The sequence below is a fragment of the Canis aureus genome, chromosome 26 (genome assembly GCF_053574225.1).
Source record: "Canis aureus isolate CA01 chromosome 26, VMU_Caureus_v.1.0, whole genome shotgun sequence".
NCBI lineage: Eukaryota > Metazoa > Chordata > Mammalia > Carnivora > Canidae > Canis > Canis aureus.
The window spans coordinates 39946113-39971692 of record NC_135636.1 but is presented as its reverse complement, the minus strand read 5'-3'; the positions used below and the strand labels follow the sequence as shown (position 1 = coordinate 39971692).

Here is a 25580-nt window from a genome sequence, read left to right as displayed (position 1 = left end):
CTGGGTGGGGCTGGGTATCTCTGGAAAAGGCCTCTCTGTGAAGCTGAAGGATCTCTCCAGATGAGCATGTCCTTAGGGGAAGTCCCTGGAGAAACATCTGCTGGTCAGAATGAGATCCCTGACCAGGCTGGCATTGGTGGGAGGAAGCACCCCAAAGGTAAAAACCCAATGAAAATGCCTCCAAGTCACTTCTGGTTCATTATAAAGACCATGAGTCCTGATTAAATGGGTCTCAGACCCTAAATTTGCATACCACCCCTCATGGCCCTGTCATTTGTATCCCCGAGACCAGAAAACATCCATGGGAAACAGAAAAAAATTCCCTGAGTCAGACCCCAATGTTCATGTCTGACTTCAGGTCTAGGTGGATGCAATTAAGAGGAGGTACCGTGGATGTCTGTGTTTACCTGGTGGCCTATTCTCCAGAAGAGCTAATCAGCATGTCCATCCCATAGCTCCGTATTCTCAAAGGGTTCTCTGGGATGGATTCAACACATCTCCTCAGATACCCTAGAAAATCCTTTTCTCCTGGGAAGTCATTTATTCCCTTACTGTTTCAGGGCGATTTGCCAGCAAATGGGAGGGTATGGCAGGTGTTTAATGACTACCGAAAGCAACTGTGTTGAATTAAGTTCTCAAAATCCCTTCTTCCCAGCAAAAAAACAACCAGCATGGCTGCTTTGACATTCCACGGTCATGTTTCTTGCCTTCCAAAGCTACATTTTGTTATTTTGCTTCATTTCGGAAGAAAAGCCCAAAACCCTTTTAAGCTTAACCATCCCCTCTCCTGCACTTCCCCTCCCACCCCCCCATAGTTGGTGCTATGGAGAAAGCTCTGGAAGGCAGACCTGAGTTCAAGACCCAGAACAAGGAGGGAGTAAGAGGGAGACAGGGAGAGCACACAAGACCATTCACCCTCTTATGTCATGGGGACTCTGGTGGGTTCTAGTCACTCATTCCATAAATATTTATGCAGTGCCTCCTAAGGGCCAGGCACTGTGCTGGGCTCTAGGGGGTCCACCCCTAAACCCAAAGACAAGTGCCCGCCCTTTGGCAGCTTGCAGTTTACTGTTCAGTCACATCTGATCGAAGAGTCCAGAAGAGTTTCAGCATGAGAATCCTAAAGACCAGGGATTTTGCTTATTGGCCCTCCCTCTGATTTAACAGTCTTCGGTTTTTCTCCTCTGTAAAATCGGTTCAGCTATCCTTGCTGCATAACTCAGAAGGCTTTGTGGTGAGGGCCCCGGGAGATGGTGTCCAGAAAAATGGAGTGGGAGAGTGGCCATTCTGGTGGCTCTTTATGGCATCTGTACTAGGTGGTAAGAGCTAGAGTCTTTAACTAACCCTAAGTGGCCAGTACCATGAATTCCCTTTATTCAGAGCCAAAAACAGATGGGAGGGGTTGAGTTGCCCTTCCAAGAGGCTCAGGACTCCAAAGCAGTTACCTGAGAGTACAAAATGCTTTGATGAGGGTTTGATGAGACCAGAGAGTTTAGGGGTGCCAGATTAAACACAGAATATACTTGTTTTTTATTTTTATATATATATTTTTAATTTTTATATATTTTAATATATTTTATTTATTTATTTATGAGAGACACACAGAGAAAGAGACAACATAGGCAGAGGGAGGAGAAGCAGGCTCCATGCAGGGAGCCCGACGCAGGACTCCATCCTGGGACTCTGGAATCATACCCTGAGCCAAAGGCACTCAACCACTGAGCCATCCAGGCGTCTCAACACAGGATATACTTAAACTAGAAAATTGTTCATTTGAAATTCAAATTTAACTGGGCATCCTGTATTTTCATTTGCTAAGCTTGGCCACCCTATAAGAGGTTCCGATGTCAGGCTGGGGGAGGCCTGAGGCATCAGAGTGAGCCTGTTCCTGGGGCTGGTGTGCCAAAGGGGTGGGTAAGAGCAGTGAGAACAGGTAGGGGAGGGAGGGCCCAGAAGCCAGGTGGTTTCTGCAGCCATCTGTCCCAGGGTAACCCACCACATCAGCCAGTGGGCTTTGGCTTAGGAATTTTGGGCTTAGGTCCTCAGCAGCTCTAGTGTTGGAGCTGCTCCTGTGTACGCCCCGTAGTTTAGGCTGAGCTGGGCCTGTGGGGCAGCTCCTCTGGGCCACGCCCAGTTTCACCTGACTTGCCCATCACTGTAGCTCCTTATATAACCCAGTACCCCCACCAAGCTTCAGTCTTCTTGTGTCCTCATTAAAGCTCGACTTTCCCAATGCTTTCACTTGAAAATTAGAGATCTGGGCATCCTTGCAATTGACTCATTCAGCCATTTCCTGTTCAACATTCACCAAATTACTTCTGAGCACCTGCTATGTGCTGGAGAGATACAGAATTGGACAAAATAGACACTCAATTAGGAATCAGATAAAGTTATACCCAGTTGTTAAGTATGTAGTAGGTATTAAATTATGATTGCCATAAGAACCATGGGGGCAAGACATAATAGGGTGGGTGTGTCTGATTTGTTAGGGAGTCCACAAAGCCTACCCTGAAGGAATGAATTTTGAACTGGGTTTTGAAGGATGAGTAGGAGTAACCTGAGAACAACAGTGGTACCAAACACTGCTAAATAACCTCTTTTACTACGGGAACTAATATGATTCTCTAAATTCTATGACACTATGTGGTGGTATCCACATTTTATTGGCCCAGAGAGATTTCTTTTCCCCCCAAAGATTTCACCCATTTATTCACAAGAGAGAGAGAGGCAGAGACACAGGCAGAGGGAGAAACAGGCTCCACCATGCGGGGAGCCCGATGCGGGACTCAATCCTGGGACTCTAGGATCACGCCCTGGGCTGAAGGCGCTGCTAAACCGCTGAGCCACCCGGGCTGCCCGGGCCCAGAGAGGTTAAGTTACCTGCACAAGGTCACACCTTGAATGGCAGTGCCGGGATTTGAACCCGGCAGCCTGGCTTCAGAGCCTCCCAAGCACACGGGCATCTGGCTGGAGCTCAGAGCCCGGAGAGGCAGCAGCCTGGGGGAATCCTGCAGGCGGGCAGAAGCTCAGTTAAGAATTTGAGACTTTGGCCTGAGAACAATGGGAAACCTTTGAAGGGGTTTAGAGGTGGGGGGTAGGGAGGGGGGTGTGTCCGGGCCCAAATTGAAATTTCAAAAGATCCCTCGGGCTGCTCGGGGCGGGGGATGGGATCCGACTGGAGCTGGGGGCTGTGGGAGGCCGTTCCCTTCCTGCCCAGATAACAGATAACGGTGGCTCTGGCGCAGGCCACCAGCCCTGCAGGATGGAGCTCCGCGGCCGGAGTCGGCGGTGGAAGAGGCTCCGAAGGTAGACCCCACAAGGCTCTGGAGTGGGAGGTGGGAGACGGAGAGGTCAAGGATGACATCCAGGTTTGAGGCTTCAGAACTGCCCGGGAAATACTTGGGAGGGAGCTTGGTGGCCCAAGAGCTCCTGGGAGTTGAGGTTGGCTCAGATGGCCCCGCGTCTGCGACGTCTCTGTCTTTGGTGCGGTGGTGGTGTTTGTTGTTGCTGAATCGGTTCCCGATGGCTTTGGAGTTTCCTGCCTGTTTTGGGCCTCTCTCCCATAGCAGAGGCCAACAGGGCCTGGACTTCATTTTTCTTGTGAATATCTTGCTTTCTCAGATGGGCAGATGACCTAATCTTTCCATGCTTTGGTTTCCTCATCTGTAAAACGAGGGCGGGAATAGGACCTGGTTCACAGAGCCGTTGGGACGATGTAGTTAGTACGTAAGACGTGCTCAGAACTATGCCTGGTGTGGGAAGTCCCCCAAAGCACCAGCCCCTCTTCTAAGGAGGAGATGCTAGTGCTGGTGCTGATGGTGTTGTCATGACAATGAGGAGGCCCGTGGAGGCAGAGGTGGCTGGAGGAGGAGGCTGAAGCCCATACAAGTTACTCCAGTTACTTAGCAAGTGCGTGTTAGTTATCTTTTGGTACCCAGTCATAAGCAAACTATTTAAAATGCACAGAAGCTCACGGAATTGCATTCACAGCAATGAACAAACATTGAGAGACTCCCCAGTGCCAGACTTGCTCTAGACCCGGGGGGCACGACAGTGTATACGAAAATGACAAGTTTCCTTGAAAAGCCAACACAACACCTAGTTTTAGAACGTGCTAAGTGCTGGAGGAAAAATGAGATCGATCTCGTGACGTGATCCCAGGGGGCCTCCTGGAGTATGTGACATTGGGTCCTGGATCTGAAGCAGAAGGAGCTGTAGGGGGCCCGTAAGGAGCCGGTTCTATTTGGTAGGAGACAACTGGCACATTCTGAGGACCCCACACTAGGTCAAGGTGGCCAGAGTGCAGTAAACAGTTAAAGGGGAGATTTCGTTGATTTATATTTCTGCATATTGCCCTAGGTGAAATTACTGGTATTCAGGGACGCTCCAGTGGCTCAGCAGTTGAGCATCTGCCTTTGGCTCAGGGCGTGATCCTAGAGTCCCCGGATGAGTCCTACATTGGGGTCCCTGCATGGAGCCTGCTTCTCCCTCTGCCTGTGTCTCTGCCTCTCTCTCTCTGTGTCTCTCATGAATAAATAAATAAAATCTTAAAAAAAAAAAAAAGAAATCACTGGTATTGAACCTTTTAAATTGATGCACAAATTGTGACTACATACGATTCCACCTGGGAGGTTGTGCAAGAAGGAGCACAACCAAAGTAGGGCCATGGTTGAACTATTGGAGATCTTGTATAGAAACTGCCCTGTGTAAAATGCAAATGCCACTCAGTAGACAAATACAGAGCAGCTACTATGCCCCAGGCCTGTGCTGGCCCAGGGAATACCCGGGAATGGGTACACAAAGTCCCTGCCTTCGTACACTGACATAAAGTAAGTAAGTTAACAAAGGAATAAGGTGATTATGTATTGTGCTAAGTCCTAGGAAAGCAGGAACAGGGTGATGTCCCTGAAAACAGACAGGAATCCATATCAGATGGGTGGTCAGGAGAGGCCTCTTGGAAGAGCTGACGTTTGCAGTGAGATCTTGAGTCATATGGAGGAGCGACCATGCCATTGAAGGTGGTCCAGGTGGAGGAGATGGCCCGACCTGAGGTGGGAAGAAGTCTGGAAAAGTGGAGGGAGACCTGAGGCAGGAGGCCACAGAAGGGGGGTGTGTGTCACCTGAGATGTGATCAGAGAGCAGAGACCTGCCCACAGAGGGTTCTCTCAGGACCTGCTCAGAGACAGCATTTTCTTCTGGAAGGGAAATTGCAAAGGTTTTTCTATGAAGGACCGTAGTAAATGCTGTAGGCTTTGAGGGCCATTTCTGGTCTCTCTTGGAACTTGGAACTATTTGACCCTGCCCCTGTAGCCCAAGTGTAGCCTGAGACAACCAATAAATGAGCACCTGTAGTGGTGTGCCAGTAAGACTACTTAGGGACACTAAAACATTTGGATTTCATTAATTTATGCATGCTACAAATCACTTTTATTATTTTTTCTTTTTTAAAAGATTATTTATTTATTTTTATTTTTTATTTATTTATTTATTTTTTATTTTTTAAAGATTATTTATTTATTCATGAGAGACACAGAGAGAGAGGCGAGACACAGGCAGAGGGAGAAAAGCGGGCTCCCTGATGCAGGACTCCATCCCAGGACCCTGGTATCATGGCCTGAGCCAAAAGGCAGACTCTCAAACACTGAGTCACCCAGGTGTCCCTACCAACTTTTATTATTTTTTTCAATCATTTTTTCAAAAAAGATTTTATTTTTTGAGGGAGGCCTGGGTGGCTCAGCAGTGAAGCGTCTGCTTTCAGCTCAGGGCATGATCCTGGAGTCCCGGCAGGGAGCCCGGCATCAGGCCCCCCATGAGGAATCTGCTTCTCCCTCTGCCTGTGTCTCTGCTTCTCTCTGTGTCTCTCATGAATGAATAAAGTAAAAAATATTTTATTTTTTGAGTAATCTCCACAACCAACGTGGGGCTCGAACTCACCACCCCCTGAGATTAAGAGTTGTTTCCTCTACCGACTAAGCCAGCCAGGAATCCCTTTTTTCAAACATTTTTAAATGTGAAAAACTATTTTTAGCTTGAGGGGCAAGGGGAAACTGGTGGTGGGCAGGTGATTTGGCCCCAACACCGAGTTTATAGATTCACGTTCTAAAGTCACAGGAGGTCGTTGGGTAGATTTGAGCAGGGGATTGAAAGGCTGTGATTTAAAATGGGAAGGTATCCCCTATCCCAGCCAGCACCTGGCTGGCCCAGTCTGGGAGCATGCAACTCTTCATCTTGGGGTTGTGAGCTCTAGCCCCACGTTGTGGATAGAGTTTACTTAAAAAAGAAAAGGAAAGGGATCCCTGGGTGGCGCAGCGGTTTGGCGCCTGCCTTTGGCCCAGGGCGCGATCCTGGAGACCCGGGATTGAATCCCACGTTGGGCTCCTGGTGCATGGAGCCTGCTTCTCCCTCTGCCAATGTCTTTGCCTCTCTCTCTCTCTCTCTCTCTGTGTGTGACTATCATAAAAAAAAAAAAAAAAAAAAAGAAAGAAAGAGAAAGGGGTGGGGCACCTGGGTGACTCAATCATTAAGTATCTGCCTCAGGGCATGATCTTGGAGTCCCGAAGGAGCCCCCTCGCCCCCCCCCCCCATCAGGCTCCCTGTGGGGAATCTGCTTTTCTCTGTGTCTCTCATGAATAAATAAATAAAATCTTTTTTTAAAAAGCTGTGATAAAATATAAATAATGTAAAATTTGCCACTTTAGCCACTTTAAGGTGTACAGTTTAGTGGCAGTAAGTGCTTTCACAATGTTGTACAACCACCACCATTGAGACCCAGAACTTTTCATCACCCCAAAAGGGAAATCTCTGTACGCATTTTTAAGAAAGATTTTATTTATTCGTTTGAGAGAGAGAGAAAATGAGCAGCGGAGAGGAGGGGGGCAGAGGGATAAGCAGACACCTCACTGAGCAGGGAGCCACATGCAGCCCAAAGGGGTGCTTGATCCCAGGACCCTGAGATCATGACCTGACCTGAAGTAGCTGCTTAACCAACAGCCACCCAAGCGCCCCAGAATCTCAGTACCTGTTAAGCTGTCACTCCTCATCACCCCGTCCCCAGCCCCTGACAACCTTCTACCTATGTCTCCATATCTTTATGGATTTGCCTATTCTGGACATTTCATAGAAATGGAATTCTACAATCTGTGGCTTTTGTTGTCTGGCTTACTTGGCATAGCATCGTGATTTCAACTTCCGTCCGTATTTGTTTTGTTGTGTGTGTCAGCACTTCATTCCTTTCTGTGGCTGAATAATATTAATATTCCCCTGTGTGGAATACTTATCTATTTGTTGATCCATTCATCTGTTGATGGACAATTGGGTTGTGTTCATCTTTTGGCTCTATCATGAGGTGCTGCCCATGGAAGGCTTTGAGCAGGCAGGTGATGTCTTGTTAGCCGGATCCTCAGGCAGGAAACCAGTTAGGACAGGATTCAAAGCCTTGACTGCACAGTGTGATTCCCCAGGAGGTCATACATGCACTTCTGGGAACGGGGGAAGAATTCCGGGCAATTCTACAGTGAAGGATAGGGAACCACCAGGGAGAGGCAGGAGCAGTCCTATGAGCAGGATGGTGGCACCCATCAAATCAAAGGCATCAGATGACAAGCAGAAGAACCATCTTTGGAATACACTCAGGGCCCCGCGCCCAGGCTAGCCCATGGTTGGGACTGAGAGGGCTGTTTGGGGTGGTGATTCTGTGGTGTGAACTGAGGGACTAGGTTGAAGGAATCAAGAATTTGGGTTCCCAGGGCACCTGGGTGGTTTGGTGGTTGAGCATCTGCCTTTGGCTCAGGTTGTGATCCCGGGGTCTGGGATAGAGTCCTACACTGGGCTCCCTGCAGGGAGCCTGCATCTCCCTCTGCCTATGTCTCTGCCTATCTCTCCGTGTCTCTCATGAGTCAATAAATAAAATCTTAAAAAAAAAAAAATATATATATATATATATATATAAGGGGCAGCCCGGTGGCTCAGCGGTTCAGCACCACCTTCGGTCCAGAGTGTGATCCTTGGGATCAAGTCCCACGTCCTGCTCCCTACATGGAGCCTGCTTCTCCCTCTCTCTGCCTGTGTCTCTGCCTCTCTCTGTGTGTGTCTCTCATGAATAAATGAATAAAATCTTTTTAAAAAAAATAGGAATTTGGGTGTGCTTTGCTTAGTGAGGGGTCCTAGAAGCCCCTACCCTGAGAAGCCCTGCAGGCTGGGAGGGGTATGTGCTCTGAGGGTGTCAGAGATCAGGAGCCAGGAAGGCGCCCAGGTGAGGAAGTAGGAAAGACACTGGGCAGGAAGTGGCATCTGGGATTTGAAAGGTGGCTGCTGTCCCAGCAAGGGATATGGGGAGTACGAACCATGGTGCGTCTTACTTGGGACATGCTTTCCAGCTTCAATGAAAAATAAAGGGAGATGAGGGGGAAAGTTGGGTATGGAGTCAGATAAAGGGGTGCCCAGGGGGGACGTCAGGGTTACATCGATTAGTGGAGAATTGCTGAAGGTTTTTTTGGAACATCAGGAAAAGTGATCATAGCCAACGTTTGTTTTGAAGCGCTTTGTTTGGCAGGTGCATGGAAAGGTAAAGACAGGGGGTTTGGAAAGGTAAAAAACATTCTGGAATATTTTGAGTCTGAGTAATGTAAGGATTGCAGATGGAATAGTGCCCATGTCCAACTTTACTTCCACACTCAACATCTCTGCATCTCATTTAACTGCAGCCACACTGGGCCTTTTTTTTGTGTCTCAGAAACATCAAGTTTACCAAGCTCAGGCTTGCCTCAGGGCCTTTGTACCTGCTATTACCTCCACCTAGAAGGCGCTTATCTCCTTCAGCTCAACTGTTACAGCCTCACTGGAGCCCTTACTTGTCTGAAGCGGATGCCTCCTCCCCCATCCTGTTACTTCTCTCTACCCTCACCTGTTTTGTTTTTCTTCATACCATTGGTCTCAATTGGCTTTTTTTTTTTTTAACTTATTCATGTATTCATTTAATTGTTCATTATCTTGTCTGTTTAGCAGGCAGCTCCTTGAAAACAGGAGCAACAGACAAAAAGTCTGGCGCTTAGAGGTAGAGGAAGTGCTTCTTACCTATTTGTACATTGCCTGGATCAACAGCGAGAAAATCCTTGTCTAGGAGTTAGAGGCAGAGATCTGGGGTTCATGGAAGAGGTCAGACCTAGATGCTTAGATTTGCTATCTGCTGTGGTAGTACATAGACTTGTTGGTTTCAAGGAAAGAAAAATCATAGATGTTTCTTGAGCAGGTGCTCTGGGCCTGTGGTAAATAATCCCCACACTGTCTCTGATGTAAGGATGATAATCCCATTTCACAGACTTGGAAATTGAGGCACACACAAAAATGAAATAACTTGCTCAAGTTCCTTAGGGAGGAAGCTTGAAATGGACCTCTCCCCCACCCCCCACCCCCAACTGGCTGGCTTGGGAGCCCAGACCAAGAGCCAGATGCCTGGGAGTGTGCAGTCAGGTGGAAGAAGGGCTCCAGAACTTAGAGTGAAGTCTCTGGGCAGGGCAGTGTTTTGGAAACTCCAAGGTGTCCAGCATCAGATGTTAGCATGACATCAATGACCAGTGGACCCAAGACTAACCAACCTGTTGAAGCTGGTTCTTGGAAGTGAATGAGGACTTAAAAAAAAAAAATTATTTGGAGGAGAGAGAGAGAGAGAGTGAGAGCCCACATGAGGGCAAGGGGCAGAGGGAGACCAGACCCCTACTGAGTGGGGAGCCTGATATTGCAGGGCTCTGATCCTGGGACACCAGAATCAGGACCTGAGCTGAAGGCAGCCGGTTAACTGAGCCACTGCACCCCACTTCTTTTTCTTCTAAAATAAATTACTGTTCAAAATAATTTGTCTTAACCTGCATACCAATATAAAATGAACATGTTTATGTATTTTTTTCAAGATTTTTTATTTATTTATTCATGAGAGACACAGAGAGAGGCAGAGACACAGGCAGAGGGAGAAGCAGGCTCCACGAAGAGAGCCTGACGTGGGACTCGATCCCTGGTCTCCAGGATCATGCCCTGGGCCGAAGGCAGCACTAACCGCTGACCCACCCAGGCTGTCCTGTTTTATGTATTTTATGTCACTCATTATTAATGAGGGTACGTGTACGATTGTCTAATTCAAAGATGGAGTCAAAGCAATGCTCATACAAGAAACACTGACTCGAATTTATGAATAGATGCAAAAATTAGCAAAACTCCCCAATATCCACGAGGCAATAATCAATTGCATTCCAGGGACTAAATTTGCATATCTATTGACCAGAGTCTCCTAGCATTACTATTAGTCTTCTACAAGTGGCAGTGCTGTAAAAAACTCAGAACAATAAAAGCTCAGAAACAATGAAAGGTGCTGCTGACCCAAGGGGGATGCCTGGACTGGCCATTCATTAATCTTTTTTTTTGCCTATTTCATAGTCTTACACAATTTTCCTAATATTCCATTTACTAATTTATCTTGGAAGAAGTAATACATTCACATCGTTGAAATTCAAAAGGTATAGCAGTAAAAAAATCTCCCCATTCCTGACCTCTAGCCATCCAGTATTCCTCGGATGCAAAGTGTTAGCAATTTCTTAAGTATGCTTCCAAGAAATCCAGTGCATAATAAGCAGACATTTTAAAAAAGATTTTTAAAAAAATATTTTATTTATTTATTGAGAGAGAGAGCAAGCAAGCAGGAGGAGGGGCAGAGGCAGAGAGAGCATCTCACACTAGCTCCATGTTCAGTGCAGAGCCTGACACGGGGCTTAATCTCACTACCCTGAGATCATGACCTGAGCCAAAACCAAGAGCCAGACACTCAACCAACTGGCCACCCAGGTGCCTCAAGATGTTATTTTTTAAAGTAATCTCTACATTCAGTGTGGGGCTTGAATTTACAATCCTAAGATCAAGAGTCACCTGCTCAACTGACTGAGCCAGCCAGGTGCCCCAAGAAGCAAGCATGTTAAGAAACACATAAAAAAAAAAAAAAAAAAAGAAAGAAAGAAAGAAAGAAAGAAAGAAAGAAGAGAAAGAAAGAAAAACATATCAGTCCTTTATTGATGGCACGGCGATTTGTGTGTAAATAAATAATTGGAAGGCGTTAAGGAGAGGGGAGTAGCTGGCAGAAGGAGATGGATAGAGAAGTTTTCTTAGTAGGAGGGGACTATTGATAGTTCTCAACTTCCTCATCTAGGAAATGGGTTGATGATTATGTGGCACCCATCTCACACCTTTGGGAAAGTAACTGATTATGTAAATTGCTTGGAATACTACCTGACACAGTGCTTGGAGCATGCCAGCTATCCTCATCCTTCTTTGGAAAGTTTGATGTTGAATAAAGGAAGAGAAATGACTTGGAAGCATCCAGAAATTACCTTTTTAAAGAGTAAACTGAGGGAAATTGTAACAGCAACCACATGAGTGATCGCTGTGTTGCGTGGCTACTAGTGCTTGACAGCGCTGATCCAGTGAATTTCCGGGTGGGTATTATTATTGCTCCCATTGTGTAGATGAGGAAATCAAGGCACTGAGAATTTCATACCTTAAGCAAGGCTGCCCCGCTCGCTAATGGGTCAGCTGGATTCATACCCAGACGTCAGACAATCTGACGCCAGCAGCCACGCACTCAATCACTGCCCGGTTCTGCCTCTTGATGTGGAAAGAAAGAGAAAAGGTTAACGTGTAAGAAGAGGGCTGGCCAAGGAGCCAGGGCTCTGAGGGGGAGGCATCCGGGAGGGCACCGGGATGGGGGGACGTGAGGATGGCAAAGGAGAAGACTGGGAAGGCCAATACCTTGAGGCTGGGGAGAGGGCGAGAAAGGACTTGTTCACTTTTGTTGGGGAGGGGTTTTGGGGAACTGGGGGATGGCCTTGGGGGAGGGGAAGTAGGAGATCTAGGGGAAAGGGCTGGAGGAGGGAGGGGACGCTCCGGCAGTAGAAAGAACAGATGGAGGATCAGGGTGGCGGGAGCAGAGTGAGCAGAGTGAACCATGGGAGCAGAGGAGGACACGAGTGGAGCCAGGGATCAGGAGCAGGGCAATGATCCTGTGGGCTGTTTATAGCACTTGGGCTTCTACTCTGAATGAGGTGGGGTCTACTGATGGGTTTTGAATAGAGGAGATATGAGGTCTGATTTTTTTTCAAAGGACTGCTTGCAGCCTCTGTGTGTGTGTGTGTGTGTGTGTGTGTGTGTGTAAATCCTCCAGTTTCTTCCAGGCTACCTCCCCTGTCCCCGCAAGCATTTGTAAGGGCAGATACGGAGGTTCAGGTAGGAGTATTGCACCCACCCGAGGGGGAGGTGGTGTTTAATTGAGCTCTGACACATGTCGGGCACAGTGTTAGACCAAGGGGACAAAGGTGAAGCATTCAGACCAGGCTCTGCCCTGTTAAAGCTCTCAGTTTAGGGCAGGCTTTCTTAGCCTCATTGCTTGTGATACTTGGGGCTGGCTAATAGCAGCATCCCTGATCTGTACCCTCTAGATCCCAGTAGACCCCCCTTCCTCTGGATGGGACAACCTAAAACGTCCCTTGACATTGCCACTGGTCTAGCGGGACAAAGAAACAAACAGCAAATAAATAAGTGCTCTTCTTTCTGTAATGGTGATTGCTAGGGAATAAAAAAAAGCAGGTAAGGGGAGGTCCTGCATCTTCTTCCTTCTGATTTTCACTTTCTTCCTGCATCCCTTAAGTCTCTCCACACCCACACTGCACCCACACCGTGGCCATCAGCCTGATGGTCATGCAGCCCCCCTTCCCATCCTTTCCACCTGTCCTTCCCTTCTCTCTCCATTTTTTTTTCCATCTACCAGCCCCTCCTAGAAAGAAGTAAAAAACAAAAAACAAAAAACAACAAAATCAAAACAACCTTCCAGAGGGCACCTCTTCTCCAAGGTAGGGACAAGTCCTAATTATCTCTTTGTGGCTGTAACATGACTCGGTGAGCTCCACGCTCTGAAGGTGAGCCCTTCTGTCACCGTGCCCAAAGTGGGCCTCGGTTCCAATTGGCCGAAAAGGAACAAAACAAAACAAGATATTTAAAACACCTCCCTGCCTCCATCCCGCCCGTTTCACATAACGGACAGAGCGGCCTGCTGCTTAGCTTGAGGCAGATAACTCCGAGTGTGCTTATTTTCCCAGTCCGCGAACGGGCTATCTTGGGGATGCAGCTTGCCGAGGCTGCTCCTCCTGCTGCTCGCCTGGCTGCAGGCCAGCGGGAGCGGAGAGCCATCTCAGCGAGGCCAGGCCTCGGCAGTAAGTTGCCTGGGGAAGGGAGCCGGGTCAGCCCTTCTTCTCCTTTGAGGCCAGCTTTATCACTAAGACGCTCTGTCTGGCTTCTGTAAGCCTGATTCTGTCTCCTGATTCTCTCCATCCCCTGGGAATATTAAGAGAGACATGTTTTAATCCATTTTTATTAGTTCATTGCTTATTAATTTCCTTACCTCGGCACCGTGGACGTTTTGGATGGCATAATTCCTTGTCATGGGGAGGGGGGGTCCTGTTCCTTGCCGTAGGATGTTTAGCAACGTTCCCTGGTCTCCACCTGCTAGATGCCAATAGCACCTCTCCCCCCAAGTGTCACAACCCCAAAGTCTCCAGACATTGCCACCTATCCCCGGGGGGCACAAACCCACTCCTCGTTGAGAACTCCTGATTTCAAGGAATATAAAAATCTAATTTTAGAAATGGCAAAGTGTTCCCCTTAGCATCTTGCTAGAAGCTTGTAGGGAGACAGGAACTTTCTCTGGGCCTTAAAGGAGTCTGAGCTGAACGTCTCCCGGCTCCATCATTCAGTACTTAAAACTTATTGTCAGAGGAGCCGGTCTCCTAAGAGAAGGCACAGATCATGCAGTTGCTCTTGGTAGATTTTATCCTTGTTTCTGCTCTGCTTTTGGTTCGGTTTCTCTTTTGTTCCATTCTTTAGAGGCAGGCGAAGATACCGAGTTTAGGGATGTGGCGTCCTAACTGGGTTGGAAGGCCAGACTCTGGCACTTGGCAGCTGTGTGACCTTACGCGGCTCACTTCACCTCTCTGGGCTGGATTCCAAATGTCTAACAATGCTCCCTACCTCATGGAGTCGGGCAGTGCAAAGCGGCTGATTTAGCACAGTACCTCCCAGGCAAGCATGCCATAGCTATTGGGGCTACTCTGTGAGGGGGGTGGGTGTCTGAGAAGGGCCACCGAGGCTGTCGACATTTGGTTTCTGTATTTCCCGCTTATCAGCCACATTCCATCAAGCCGAGGACTGGCCCTTAGTAGGCCTGCCCTGGGCTTCCTTTTCAATCCCTGTCCCTCCCAGGATTCCATCTGCCACCATACCTTTGTCTCTGTCCCCAGCCCAATCGCTGCCTTTCTGATAACCCCAGACAGACCCGAATGCCAATAGCATTCCTCAAACCGAGCAGAACTGCCAGAGTAAGCCGGCAGCTTCCTGCTCTTTGCCCCAGAAAACATTTCGAGTGATCAAGTGATCAGAGGGGGGTGGGGGAAGCGGGGAGGACACTGCAGCTGCTTATGCAACAAGCTTTAATCCCGGGTTAAAATCCACCACGCGCACCAGTGGCGTATTTCATTTCCTCATTGGGTCGTGAAGCTAGTGGCACACGAGATCCGGCACAAACTCACAGACACGTCCTTCCCCCCAAAAGCAGCACCCGCAGAGGCAGACACTGTTCCCTAGGGGATGGTGGCGGAGGGCTGCTGCCCACGCAGCCAGGAGAGGGACAGCACGGTCTGATTAGCCCTGGCCTCCACCTCTTGTCCCCCACTTGGTCTCCCTGAACGCGGTTCCGCCGGCAGGAAGAGGAGGCCCCTCCCTCCTAGGGAGGCCCAGGCCTGTTGTCCTGCGTGCTGGACCCTTGTCAGGCCTGGTGATGGAGGTGTCCCTCCCTGCATCTGGGCCTCTTCCGCCTAATACACAACAGCAACAAAATCCCCTCCCTTTTCATAAAGCCTGGGCCCTGCCCTTGCAGTACAGTCTGTTTGGATTCCTGGCTTGTTCTGTTTGATATAAGATTCCCAGCCAGGAAGAATTTATGTGCACGAGGTGGGCATCTGTTGTCCATGTGGGGGGGCGGGGGCAGGGAGAGAGCGGGCGATCAGCTCCACGTTTTCTTTGTGGGAACGAACGGTGTGGGACCAGAAAACCCACGAGCCCTAATTTTAGGAGGAGCGGGGAGACTTTACTGGGCCATAGTTTTACCTCCTGGCATATGGCTGCGTCACCTCTGGAAGCTTTCTACAGCCTCTGAAGAATGGGGTTTATTTAGCTTCTGTTGTTCCAGCTTGCTGTTTTTTTAAAAAAAATCTTGTTAATTAAGCACCTTGTCTTTGAGGAAAAAAAAAAAAAGAAGAAGCAAGCTAGCAAACATGGACATTTTATGATCCTTTTGGATTTGCCTTTTCTTTCTCAGGGTACAGACCAGCTACAAAGGCAGCTTTAGGGAGGAAACAGGCAGAGACCTCCTAATACTATTGAAATGGGTGGAATTATAAGTAGCTCTGAAAAACTAGTTAATATTTTACTGGGGAGCAGTGCCAGAGATGGGGGTGGGGGGCTGCCAAGTGTAGGTCTGTGTGTGAAGTAGCTGTTCCATCTGCCTTAGGGGACGAAAAGAAGCCGTTCTCTGTGGAAATAAATTTAAGCAAGAATCCTTATAAAGCTCATGGGATTTGTCTGCCCACCGAGGGCCCAGTTCCCCGAGAACATACATACAGGGATGATTGTGGCAGGAAGGGCTAAGCTGTGGGTGTAGGCCTGGCTAATAATGGGGGTTCTTGTTCCCTCGCTGGGCTTGACATCTTTCTTTCTCCCTCTGGATTTAAATGGCTTCTCAGACCGAGAGGCACTGCCTGTGCCCTGGATTCAGAAGGTACACGCCTCCTTGGGAAGCAAAGGCGAGAGACAGCGGCTCACTCACTCTCTCTCTCTCTCTCTCTCTCTTTCTGCATCTGCTGGGAGAGCTGCAGCTGGTATTTTTCCACAGGCCTTTTCTGCGATCTCAGGGCCTAGTTTTTCCCAGCCAGGCCCAGAGTCCGAGAGAGGGTTAATAGGCAGGAAGCTGAAGGCATTGCAGACTAATACGGAAGTCAGATTTTTGTTTAACTGACAGGTTTAGCAGGCCTCAGTGGTGGGGGAGGGGGCCGGGAGGGGAAGGGAAGTTTGTAGATCTAGGCATGTGGCCTGCTAGGAGCGCATTTGGCTTTTCTTAGGGTAAGGACGGAGAGGGGGGCCCCGTTGGCATCTTGGCAGGGAGGCAGGAACCCATTTTGGTTTTCCTTTGAGTCCTGGCTGGGGGTGGTGGTGGTGAGAAGTTAGATTCTCAGCGGCAAATGGCTCTCCGGCCTGCTTTTCCAGGAGGCGTTTTGACAATGACTATGCAAACTTGACCACTCTGTGCCTCTCCTCTTCCCCAGCGGCCTGAATCCTCTGTCCTCTGAGAAGCCAGGGCTGCTGCCCTCTGGCCATTTCTTGGGGGCTTGCCTGTGCTGTGTGCTGTTTTCCCTTAGAGGCCTTCCTTAAACCCCTTCTTCTTGACCACCCCCCCCCTTGGCTGTTTTCCTGGGGTTCCCCACTTCTCGGCTACACTCTGCACCCCGGCTGCTCCCTCCCCGGGGGGGAGGAGGGGAGAACCGCTCTGCTGGATTGTTCTAGAAAAGGGCCAGGCTTCCTCCCAGCCAAGAGCCGCTTCTGTGGGGGCAGGTGAGGGTGAGCCCTTTCCAGCTCACCCCAAAAACTCCCTTCCCAGTGGCATCCGGGCCTCAGGCTTTGCAGGAGCAGGTCAGGCTGGCTGCACTGGTTTGCCCGTGCCGGGAAATCTAGCCAGGGTGTGGGAGAAGTGCGTCTGGGGGCCCCTTTCCCAAGTTTTTCTTGCTGCAAAAGGCCTAGCTTAGCCTGTCTTTTTCTATGCACAGGATGGCTCTTGCTCACCAGAGCCTCACAAAGATAATCGCTCAGGAAGTGTTTCAGCCAATCCCGGGCGGCCTTACACTCCGCTCCGCCGGGGCAGCCAATCGGGGATGAGCTCTTATTAGGCGGCCAGATCATCAAGCCGAAGTGCCAAACCCTTTTTCTGTGAGAACTAGGAGCCTGTCCTCCATGTTTTATAAGTATTGACATTACACAGTGTTAACAATGCATCCACAGAGGTAAGCTCGACTTTTTAACCATCTTTTCTCCCCCTCCCTCTGAGACATCCGAATTGTGGGCGAGCAGTGTGATTTCTCTGTGGCTGGCCGTGCCACACTCACCCCCACAGCACTTAGGTTAACTTGGAACTGTTTAGAGAGAATTTTTTTGCTTTCTTGGGTCACATGGCTAAGTAGCCATTAGCCATAGCTTGATTTTGCAAACTGGCAAAGGCCTGGCACACCTTTTCTTCCACCAGGACATGGTGTTTCTGGAAGAGTTTGAAGCTAGATCCTGGAATGCCAAAAAAGAAGCTTTTTTTTTTTTTTTTTTTCTTCTTTTCTCCCTCCTTCTTCCTCTCTCTCTCTCTCTCTCTTTCTCTCTCTCTCTCTCTCTCTGAGCAGTTCCCCCCCCCCCCCTGCACTATTGTCTTCTCTTGTGTCACATGCCTGCTGGGGGAAGAAAATGGAAGGTAAGCAAGCAGGCTCCTCTCCAAGGGGAGCTCATGGCAGACAGCAAAGCAGGCAAGTTTACCTCTCCAAAGAGGTCCTGGGAAGGCTGGAGTAAGTTCTGACAAGAGAGGACGTGTGTTTTAAAAAGAACCAAGCCCTCAGCAGAGCAGTGCTAAGGAGAGATCCAAGCTCCTGGGGCCTAGGTGGGTGGTGGTGTCTCTACATGGTCTGTTCTCTCCCTACAGGGCTGCTTCACTTGAAACTACATTGTTCAGCCTTTTTTCCTGACTTCTGTTGATACAGAGTGTTCTTCTGCAAGCCAGCCTACAGCCAGCAAATGTTTCTGAAAGTGTTTTCTAGGCTTTGGAGGAAGTTTTTGGAGTAGGGATGGGGATGGGGGGGGTGGTGGTGTGTGTGTGCAGAGGGGGAGGGGCAACATCCTGCAATAAATCTGTGAGGACTCTTTGAATCCCTCTTGCATGATTTTCAATGAACTAAATGTATCTTTTAATCCTTGTTTTCATTTTCTTTTCCCTCTTTTACATTGTATCATCCTCTGTCCTCCTGGGTGATGGAGCACAGAGGAAATAAAATCATGTCTGTGGCTCATGACAGCATTCCATACTCAGTTGTTGGGTTGTGTTGTTGTGTGTGTGTGTTTTTAATAATCCCATGTAACTGTTTAAAAAAAAAAATTTCCTTTTTGATCAAGTCCCAAATCTGCCAGCCTGTTCTCTCTTCTTAACTGTGGAAAAATGAGACGGTTGCTTGAACATTTGTTGGGTAAGTAAAGCAATCCATTTCCTCTGTGACCATGTATAAAGAGTTTGGCGGACATTTGGGGTCTGTTTATAACAGAGGGTCTTGGCTTACAGCAGTTGGGGGGGGGCTTTTCATTAGCAGTAACCTAATAAGGGCTTTTTAATAGTGTCTTGATTTTAGGTGACTGTTTGAATCCACTATTTTTCCTGATAACGTGCTGCTAGGATTGAAGATCACACTTCCTGTTTACCCTGAGACTGGGGAGAAATGTTCAGTTCATTGTGACTTGACTGGAGACCTTTAATTGGGATTGTATGGATATTTGCTAGAACTCTGGGGTGGGTGACCTGCTTGTGAAATGTAACAAAAATGCTTGTTCTCACAGCCTTAAACATTGGAGAGGCAGGAGCCTGGTGGTGGTGATGGTGGTGGTGGTGGTGGTGGTGATGGTGGTGGTGGTGGTGGTGGTGGTGGTGTGTTGGGGCGGGGGTGTCAGGACTCCGTTTTAAGGACACTTAACTTGTAGTGCAAAATCCCACCCACCACCAAACTTGGTTTGACTCAGGACTCCCAGCACAACAGATTTGGCCTTTTCCCAAGCCTGACCCACACATCTGTATGCACGCTTGCCTTTACTTATGATTTCTCACTTTTTACACTTCCCCTGATCTCTCAATGCTGTAGCTTGAACCTAGGAGGGAAAAAAAGTAGACTCTTGTTTCGCATTAGCTTCAGAATTTGCCCAGAAGTTCACTACATAAATTTCCAGCCTGGAGACCAATCTAGCATGACTGACTGTAAATGCTGGAAATATATTCAATTGTTGTATTATATGCCAACTTTATGGAGTCAGTAATCTTTTTTCTTTTTTTCCTTTTAGTTAGTGTCCAGCCACTCACCTTTTAGCATCAGTGGGAAAAAGGCTCATTTAATAACAAGAAATGTACCAATTCTAAGTTAAGAAAAGTGTGTGTGAGGCCAGCTTTTAGAGTTAAGAAGTGCAGGCAGTTAATGATGTTGTGTACTTAAAACTGAACAGTGCTACTACCCCACACAAGTCAGTCCAGACACTTAGCTATTTTCTTTGTTCTTATCTTCTGGCTGTAAATGGAAATTACATATTGAGGTTCTTGTGGCCTCCCCAGAAGCAGTATCTAATCACAAGACTCCTGGTTTGGTGCCTTCAACGTTTGCATAATGGTGTGTTTGTTGGGCTGGAAGGAAATCTAAGGGCAAGGCATTTGTCCTCTAAAAGCTTGCATTAAAATGGCTCCCACAGGTTTGCAAAGCCAAGATCTGTTTTCAGATGTGCAGCCCCAGCAAGTTCCCAGCCCTGGACCCAGCTGGCCACTTTCCTCTGGTACCGTGGCCACCACCAAGCATGAGTCTGTAAAAAGTTAATTGCTTCCAAAGTAGCTTATTTTCCCAGTTTCACTAAGGGGGGAAAAATAAATGTCTGCATTGCAGCAGGACTAGGTAGGGACAGCAGTGCTGGCTTACAGAGCAGCCCAATGGGCCTCCTCTCTCCAGCTTTTGAACCAATAGATTTGGAGGAAAGGTTACAGATTGACAAGTGGAGTGGCCAGACTGAGAAGGGGCCTTCTGGAAGTTTCTACCATCTTCCTTTTAGGAGAAGCCTATCTGCCAAGCTGAAGAGTCTCCTACATTCCAGATCTGGGGCATTCCCTCCCAACCCCCACCCCACCCCCTTTTTCTTCTTTTCTTTTCTTTTCTTTTTTCTTTTTTTTTTCATCAAGGTAGACTCATCTTTCTGCCTTGGTTATAAATTTCAGAGGGAGGTAAGAAACTTGGGTTGCTTCCCTTTTTCCTTCTGCTTCCTTAGTCCCCAAAGAGGATGCACAGCTGCAAGGAACAAACAGACACACTGGAGCTTTTGATTCTTCTGTCTCTCTCTGTCTCTCTCTCTTTTTTTTTTTCTTCCTTCAAGACCCTCCAGGATGGATTCACTTTTCTGCTTTGGGAAATTAAGTGGCATTCACGTGGGGGAGGGGGAGTAACTGCTTTTATTAGCTCCAGAAAATGGTCAGTGTTCTGTCTGTAACTAGGAATTAATTATATATAATCACTCAGTAAACTTTCTACAGAGTTTTTCTAATTGCTGCGCATGAACATAGTTAGCCTGTTGGAGCCGAGTCCAGTTACTTTTATAATTAACAGCTCAAAGATTTGAGTCAGAAAGAAAGAAACAATGGGGCCTCTTGGATTATAAACTAGGGGTGAAAACAATGGCTTTTTCTCTTTCTTTTTTTCTTTCTTTTCTTGTAACCCTTTTTCTTTTTAAACAAAACATTCCTCCTTTTCTTTTCCCCGGGAGAACAGTGAGGAAGCTTCTTCTGGTCTTAAATAAGAGAGGGGGGAAAATGAGTCACATTTTTAAAAAGCCAGGATGACAGTAACCCAGAAAACCCTGGAGGCAAAGGTAGGTTTTTAAAAAGTCCAACCACTTCAAATGTGTAATCTCTTTGTTTCTTTGGCCTTCTTCTCTCTCCTGTGGCAGAGGCAACAAACATTTGTCTGCCGAGAGGCCCTAGATCTGGCTTTGCCTCTGGTTGACCCTGAAAAGAAAGATACATGCAAAAGTGGCTCGGCCACCCCACAGCAGAGATTTAGTAAGGGAATGTGTTTAGAAGCCCTTTCTCCTTGATCTTAAATGCAAAACAAGTGAGGATTCACCCTTGGCTCCAGGTTGCTAGGGCTGTGCCGCCCTTCCCCCCTCTCCCCACTCTCCTTACAGATAAACAAGCTGGCGGGAGCCATGTCAGCACTGCAGCTAGCTCTGCTGCCAGGCTGTCCCTCCTCATCAAGATTACCTACCTACCGGCCGGCGAGGAGCCAACCTCCCGTCCTTGCCCCGGCACAGCCTTGGGCACCATGCCCTCCTTTCTCCCCTGGAGCTAAAAAGCAGTCACCTTGAAACTCCCCACTCAGCACCAGAGTGGCGAGGCCAATTCTCAGACCTGTAACAACAGTAAATTACATTATCCACTATGAGGCTGTTAGTCCGGCCTCTGGAAGCGGGTTTTGCAAAACCCATTGTTAGTTTTCGGGGCTCTGTTTTGGGGGTGGACAAAAATCTGATTTGTGAGTATCCCGTGCATTGGCTAAGGGAACGTTTGAACTGTTGTTTCTCCTCTGCAGACTGGGATTGTCTTTCCTTGAGGTTAACTGCCTTAGGACTGGCTGGGTATTTGGTGGCCGTTTTCAGGCTTAGAAACAGCCTTTTGCTTTTACCTTGGCCTCAGACAGGGCTGCAGCCCTTTAGCTTGGCTCCTCAGATGGCTGCTGCCCTTGCAACACTTTGATTTTACAGCTCCTTTTTGGTATGGAGGCAGAGCTGGTGGCTTCTAATGTATCAAGAAGGGGGAATGGGCTTCCTCCCTCCCCTCCACCCCCAGCTTGCTCCCTTTTTAACATTTTTGCATTTGTGCAGGCACCTGTCCGGCCGCAGTTGATGCCACAGGGCTGCATAATTCCTAACCTCCCACCCACCTAATTGGAGGGCAAGGGGGCCCCATCTCAGAGCCTCATGTTGAAGGCTGAGGATCTAAAAGGAAAGGGTTTTCCTCAGGAACCTGTGACTTCACAAACTCCCCCTGTCATTGCAGATTTTTTTTTTTTTTTTTAAGCTTCTAAACGTTGGGTTGTTGGTGTCCTTTGGTTGAGCTTTTCCTAGTTCTGATATTTAGGAAGGTGGCTTTGAAACTAGCAGGGCTGCTTCAACAAGAGCTACAGCTATTGAACAACCTGCTACCATTTTAGCTTCAATACAGGAATGAGGCAGTGTTGCCAGACGCCATTTTAAGAATCCTGCATAAATAGCTTAGCTCCCGATGACTCTGCCTGTTTTAGGTGAGTGCTTATATAAAGCTGCTCTGCTAACCATTCCCTTCCCCCCACCCCCAATTTTTAGAAAAAAAAATTAATTGCAGATTTAGGGAAGCATGGTTTTCTTATTTAGATGTTCACTCTTTTGTGATCTAGAAGAGGAAGATGTTGTGTCTTGGGGATTAAATATTTCTTACAGCCTGGACCAGTTTGGTATTTTGAATGAAAGTAAAAAGCTAAAGGAAAAGTCATTGCGAATGATGCATGATTCTTGAATTGCCGTGCGATGATCCTCATCTGTAGAACCAGAGTCTTGTGCATGCTGGTTATATATTCTAGCTGGGTTAGATATTCTTGGTTAAAAGTCAAATAGTAGGAGCACTTGGGGAAAAGAAATATCTGGGCATTGTGTATCCAGGCTTCTTCTTCTTCTTCTTCTTCTTCTTTTTTTTTTTTTCTATTTTCCTGTCAAAACTAGATGTTTTCTCTTTTCTTTCTCTCTCTCTTTTGGAAGTGTTGAGGGGATGGCATTCCTGGGAATTACGGACCAGCCTTGAGTCCTCAGAATTAATAATCAGAAGGCTTAAGACATCCTGGAGATGCAGCACTTCATCTGCAACTTTTAATTGCTCTTTTTCAGTGCATGCAGGTTAAGAAGTAAGCCTAGGTTTTCTTGCTCAGGCATTGGGGGAGAAATCTTTTCTTCTTTCTGGGACCGGATGGGAAAGTCTGGGGTTGTATTTGCAGACGCTGTTATTTCTTCTTTAATTGCCTGAAATGCATCAGTTTGTGAAATCCAGAGGCAAGTGACTTAGGGTAAATGCGAGTGCAAGAGGTGGTGGCGGTGGGAACAGACAATGTATACAACTAGTTGATGGTGTATTTTCCTGTTGGGGTGAAAGGCTGTTGTTTGGTTTTCAGCTAATTTTACCCTTTTCTTTAGCTGACCCCCCAGCCTCTCCAGTGGACCTTAAAAAAAAAAAGTAATGCCAGTTTGAAACAAGGGCTTGTTGTTCCATTGTTTTTGATTTAAATAATCGGGGGTTGCTGGAAGCTTAGCAGATAGCAAAGATGCTGTATATTTTCTAAGACTTTAATGTGTTAATGACAAGAGTTCAAAGTCTTTTCTCCAGATGCAGCTGCTTTTTCTTTTTAATAATTATTATTTGACTTTTTTTCCTCCCCTCCAAATGACTGAACAGTTTTTAACCTAAACTGACCACGATCTGTGGGGCATTCAGACAGGTACAGATCTTTTCTCACCACCACTTTCGATGTAATATTCATAATTTTTTCCCTAATAACATACTAGTCCTTAACACTAAGCCAAAAGGAAAAAAAAAAAAAAGAAACAACAACCACCAAAAAAACTGAGATCAGTGGTGTAGAAAAAAGGAAGTCCCTTTAGATGTGGCTATTCAAAATGACTCATTTTGCATTCTGGTCTTTACTCTTGTAAATGAAGTTTTTTTTCTCTTTTAACGCATAGACACTGCAATTTCCTTTAGTCAAATGCAAGTTATTGTGTGTGTGTGCGTGCATGTGCGTGCACGGGTTCCCTTTGAAAGGATGGTTTGCTGATCTGTGAAAAAAGATGGTTTTCTGAAATTGTGCTTGAAAAATCCTTGGCTGAAGCTGGTGGTGCTATTGCTAAAGTTAGGTGTTTATGGGGCCCACTTGTAATACTTGGAAAGATAAAACGGCTTCACTTTTCTCCCCTTTTCTGCAACAGCAAATAGCCACCACCTAACTAGTTTGCATTTCCCTAGCTTCTCAGCCCTGCCCTGCCTGAAGGACTCAGCTCCTCTGGGCTGCCACCAGCCAAATAATTGTTCTCTTGAAAGCAGTCCTTCAGGATCAATACACCTTTGAATGTTTTCATCACTGCAGAAATCCTTCAAGTGGATTTTGGGGGCTCTGTTCTGCATAACTGTTCTATCACTGTAGGTGTTGGTGGGATTCTAGATGAGCGTTTTCTCTGTCCCTCAAAATACGAGATCGGTTGCAGGAAGTTTAGGATTTCACATACTTCATGCCAGAGAGGGAAACAGAATTCTAGTTGCTAGAAAGATCAAGGTTGCTGTTTGTTCTTTTCAAGTTGACCATCTATCCATCTCTGAGGGCTGTTTGGTTTTTTGTTTTGCTTGTTTTTTATGAAAATGCATTTCCAGTTATCCTAGGCAAGAAACCATCAGCAGTATCCATTTGGACCATGTCCGTGTGTTGCAGGCAGTGTGTTTCTGAGTTGAGAATGTTTGTCTCTGAAGTTGGGAATAAAAAGTATTCATGCTAAAATCACCTTTCACAAATCACCTAGTAACACTGCATGTTAGCAAAGTGTTTAAGAGTGTGCTTCTGATGGAAACCATTTGTGACAAGATGCCAGTTGTTCCTTTGGCGATTGGTGTCTCAGCTTCCTTTATGGCGGCAGTGTAAATGAAATTGTTAATAGGGTTCCGTATCAGAGAGCAAAATGTGTTAATATTCCAATTTTAAACTACCTTTCTTTTCTCTGCTGGGACTAGTTAAGTTTGAGGCGTGCAAGTTCTTCTAATTTTATTCCGAGCTAAAAATTTTTCCTGTCTGGTTCCCATCCTGAGTCCTCTTCCCCTATCAGACATGGCCCTCTCCTAAAGCCATCTCCAACTGACTGTGAGGTTCCAGGCCTTTTTGGACTCATCCTTTGTCTTGTCACAGTCTCAGACCACAGAACACAGAAGGGACATTCTAATCCTTCCTCTCTCAGCCCTCCTTCCAGTCCTGGCTTTGAGTCTTCCCAATGGAAAAATTGGTGATGCACCCATTTTCTTCATGGTGAATCACAGAGTGATGGAGTTGCAGCTAGAGTACTTTGCTCATATTCTTAACACTTCATTGTCAGCCTGAAGGCTTGGAAAGTGCCAGCACCTCAAACATTTTGCACCTATAAAAGCAGAACTACTGGCTTGCCTGGGAGGTGTGTGTGTGTGTGGGGAACACATGAAATGGCCTGTACTCTATTCAATGGGAGTTCCAGCTGAGAGAGTGAGAGAAGATTCTGGTGGACCTTCCCAGCTAAGAGGCCTGCTTCCTGCCCCCTGCTTCTCTCCCCAGCCCCCAACTCTCAGCTTGTCTTTTAAATAATCCTTCCTCATTCCACTTTTGTGGTGGGGGATAATTAGTCACAGCTCAAGAGTGCTGAATGCTTTCTCTAAGCCATGCGTGCAACAGAGAGAAACATCCAGGGGGTGGGAGTGTGGACACCCCAAGCCTAATTCCTGGGATAAGTGCTCATGGTGTGAATGTTTTGAGACCAGGCCCTTGCTTCTAACCTGGGCATGTTCTCCCACTTTGCAATTTAACATACGTGTGTGTATATAGATGTTTTTCTTTCTTCCTTTCCTTTTTTTTTTTTTTCCTCTT

The 25580-nt window shown here is 47.2% G+C and overlaps 1 protein-coding gene across 11 annotated transcripts in view; it reads left to right on the top strand.

The window, feature by feature from the left end:
- Positions 1-14: 14 nt before the first annotated feature.
- The window catches only part of ZMYND8 (zinc finger MYND-type containing 8), a 143915-nt gene continuing 118349 nt past the window's right edge, over positions 15-25580 (top strand). For 6 of the 11 annotated variants that reach the window (XM_077873480.1, XM_077873478.1, XM_077873470.1 and 3 more), the window contains exons 1-2: positions 20-157; positions 16905-17138. In XM_077873480.1, the coding sequence (XP_077729606.1) occupies positions 17125-17138 (14 nt within the window). In that variant the 5' untranslated portion in view covers positions 20-157; positions 16905-17124. Of the gene's footprint in view, positions 158-16090; positions 16204-16904; positions 17139-17627; positions 17774-17815; positions 17952-18282; positions 18354-22070; positions 22203-25580 lie in introns of those variants that run through there. The other 5 variants (XM_077873466.1, XM_077873464.1, XM_077873465.1 and 2 more) reach the window with 5 other exon arrangements.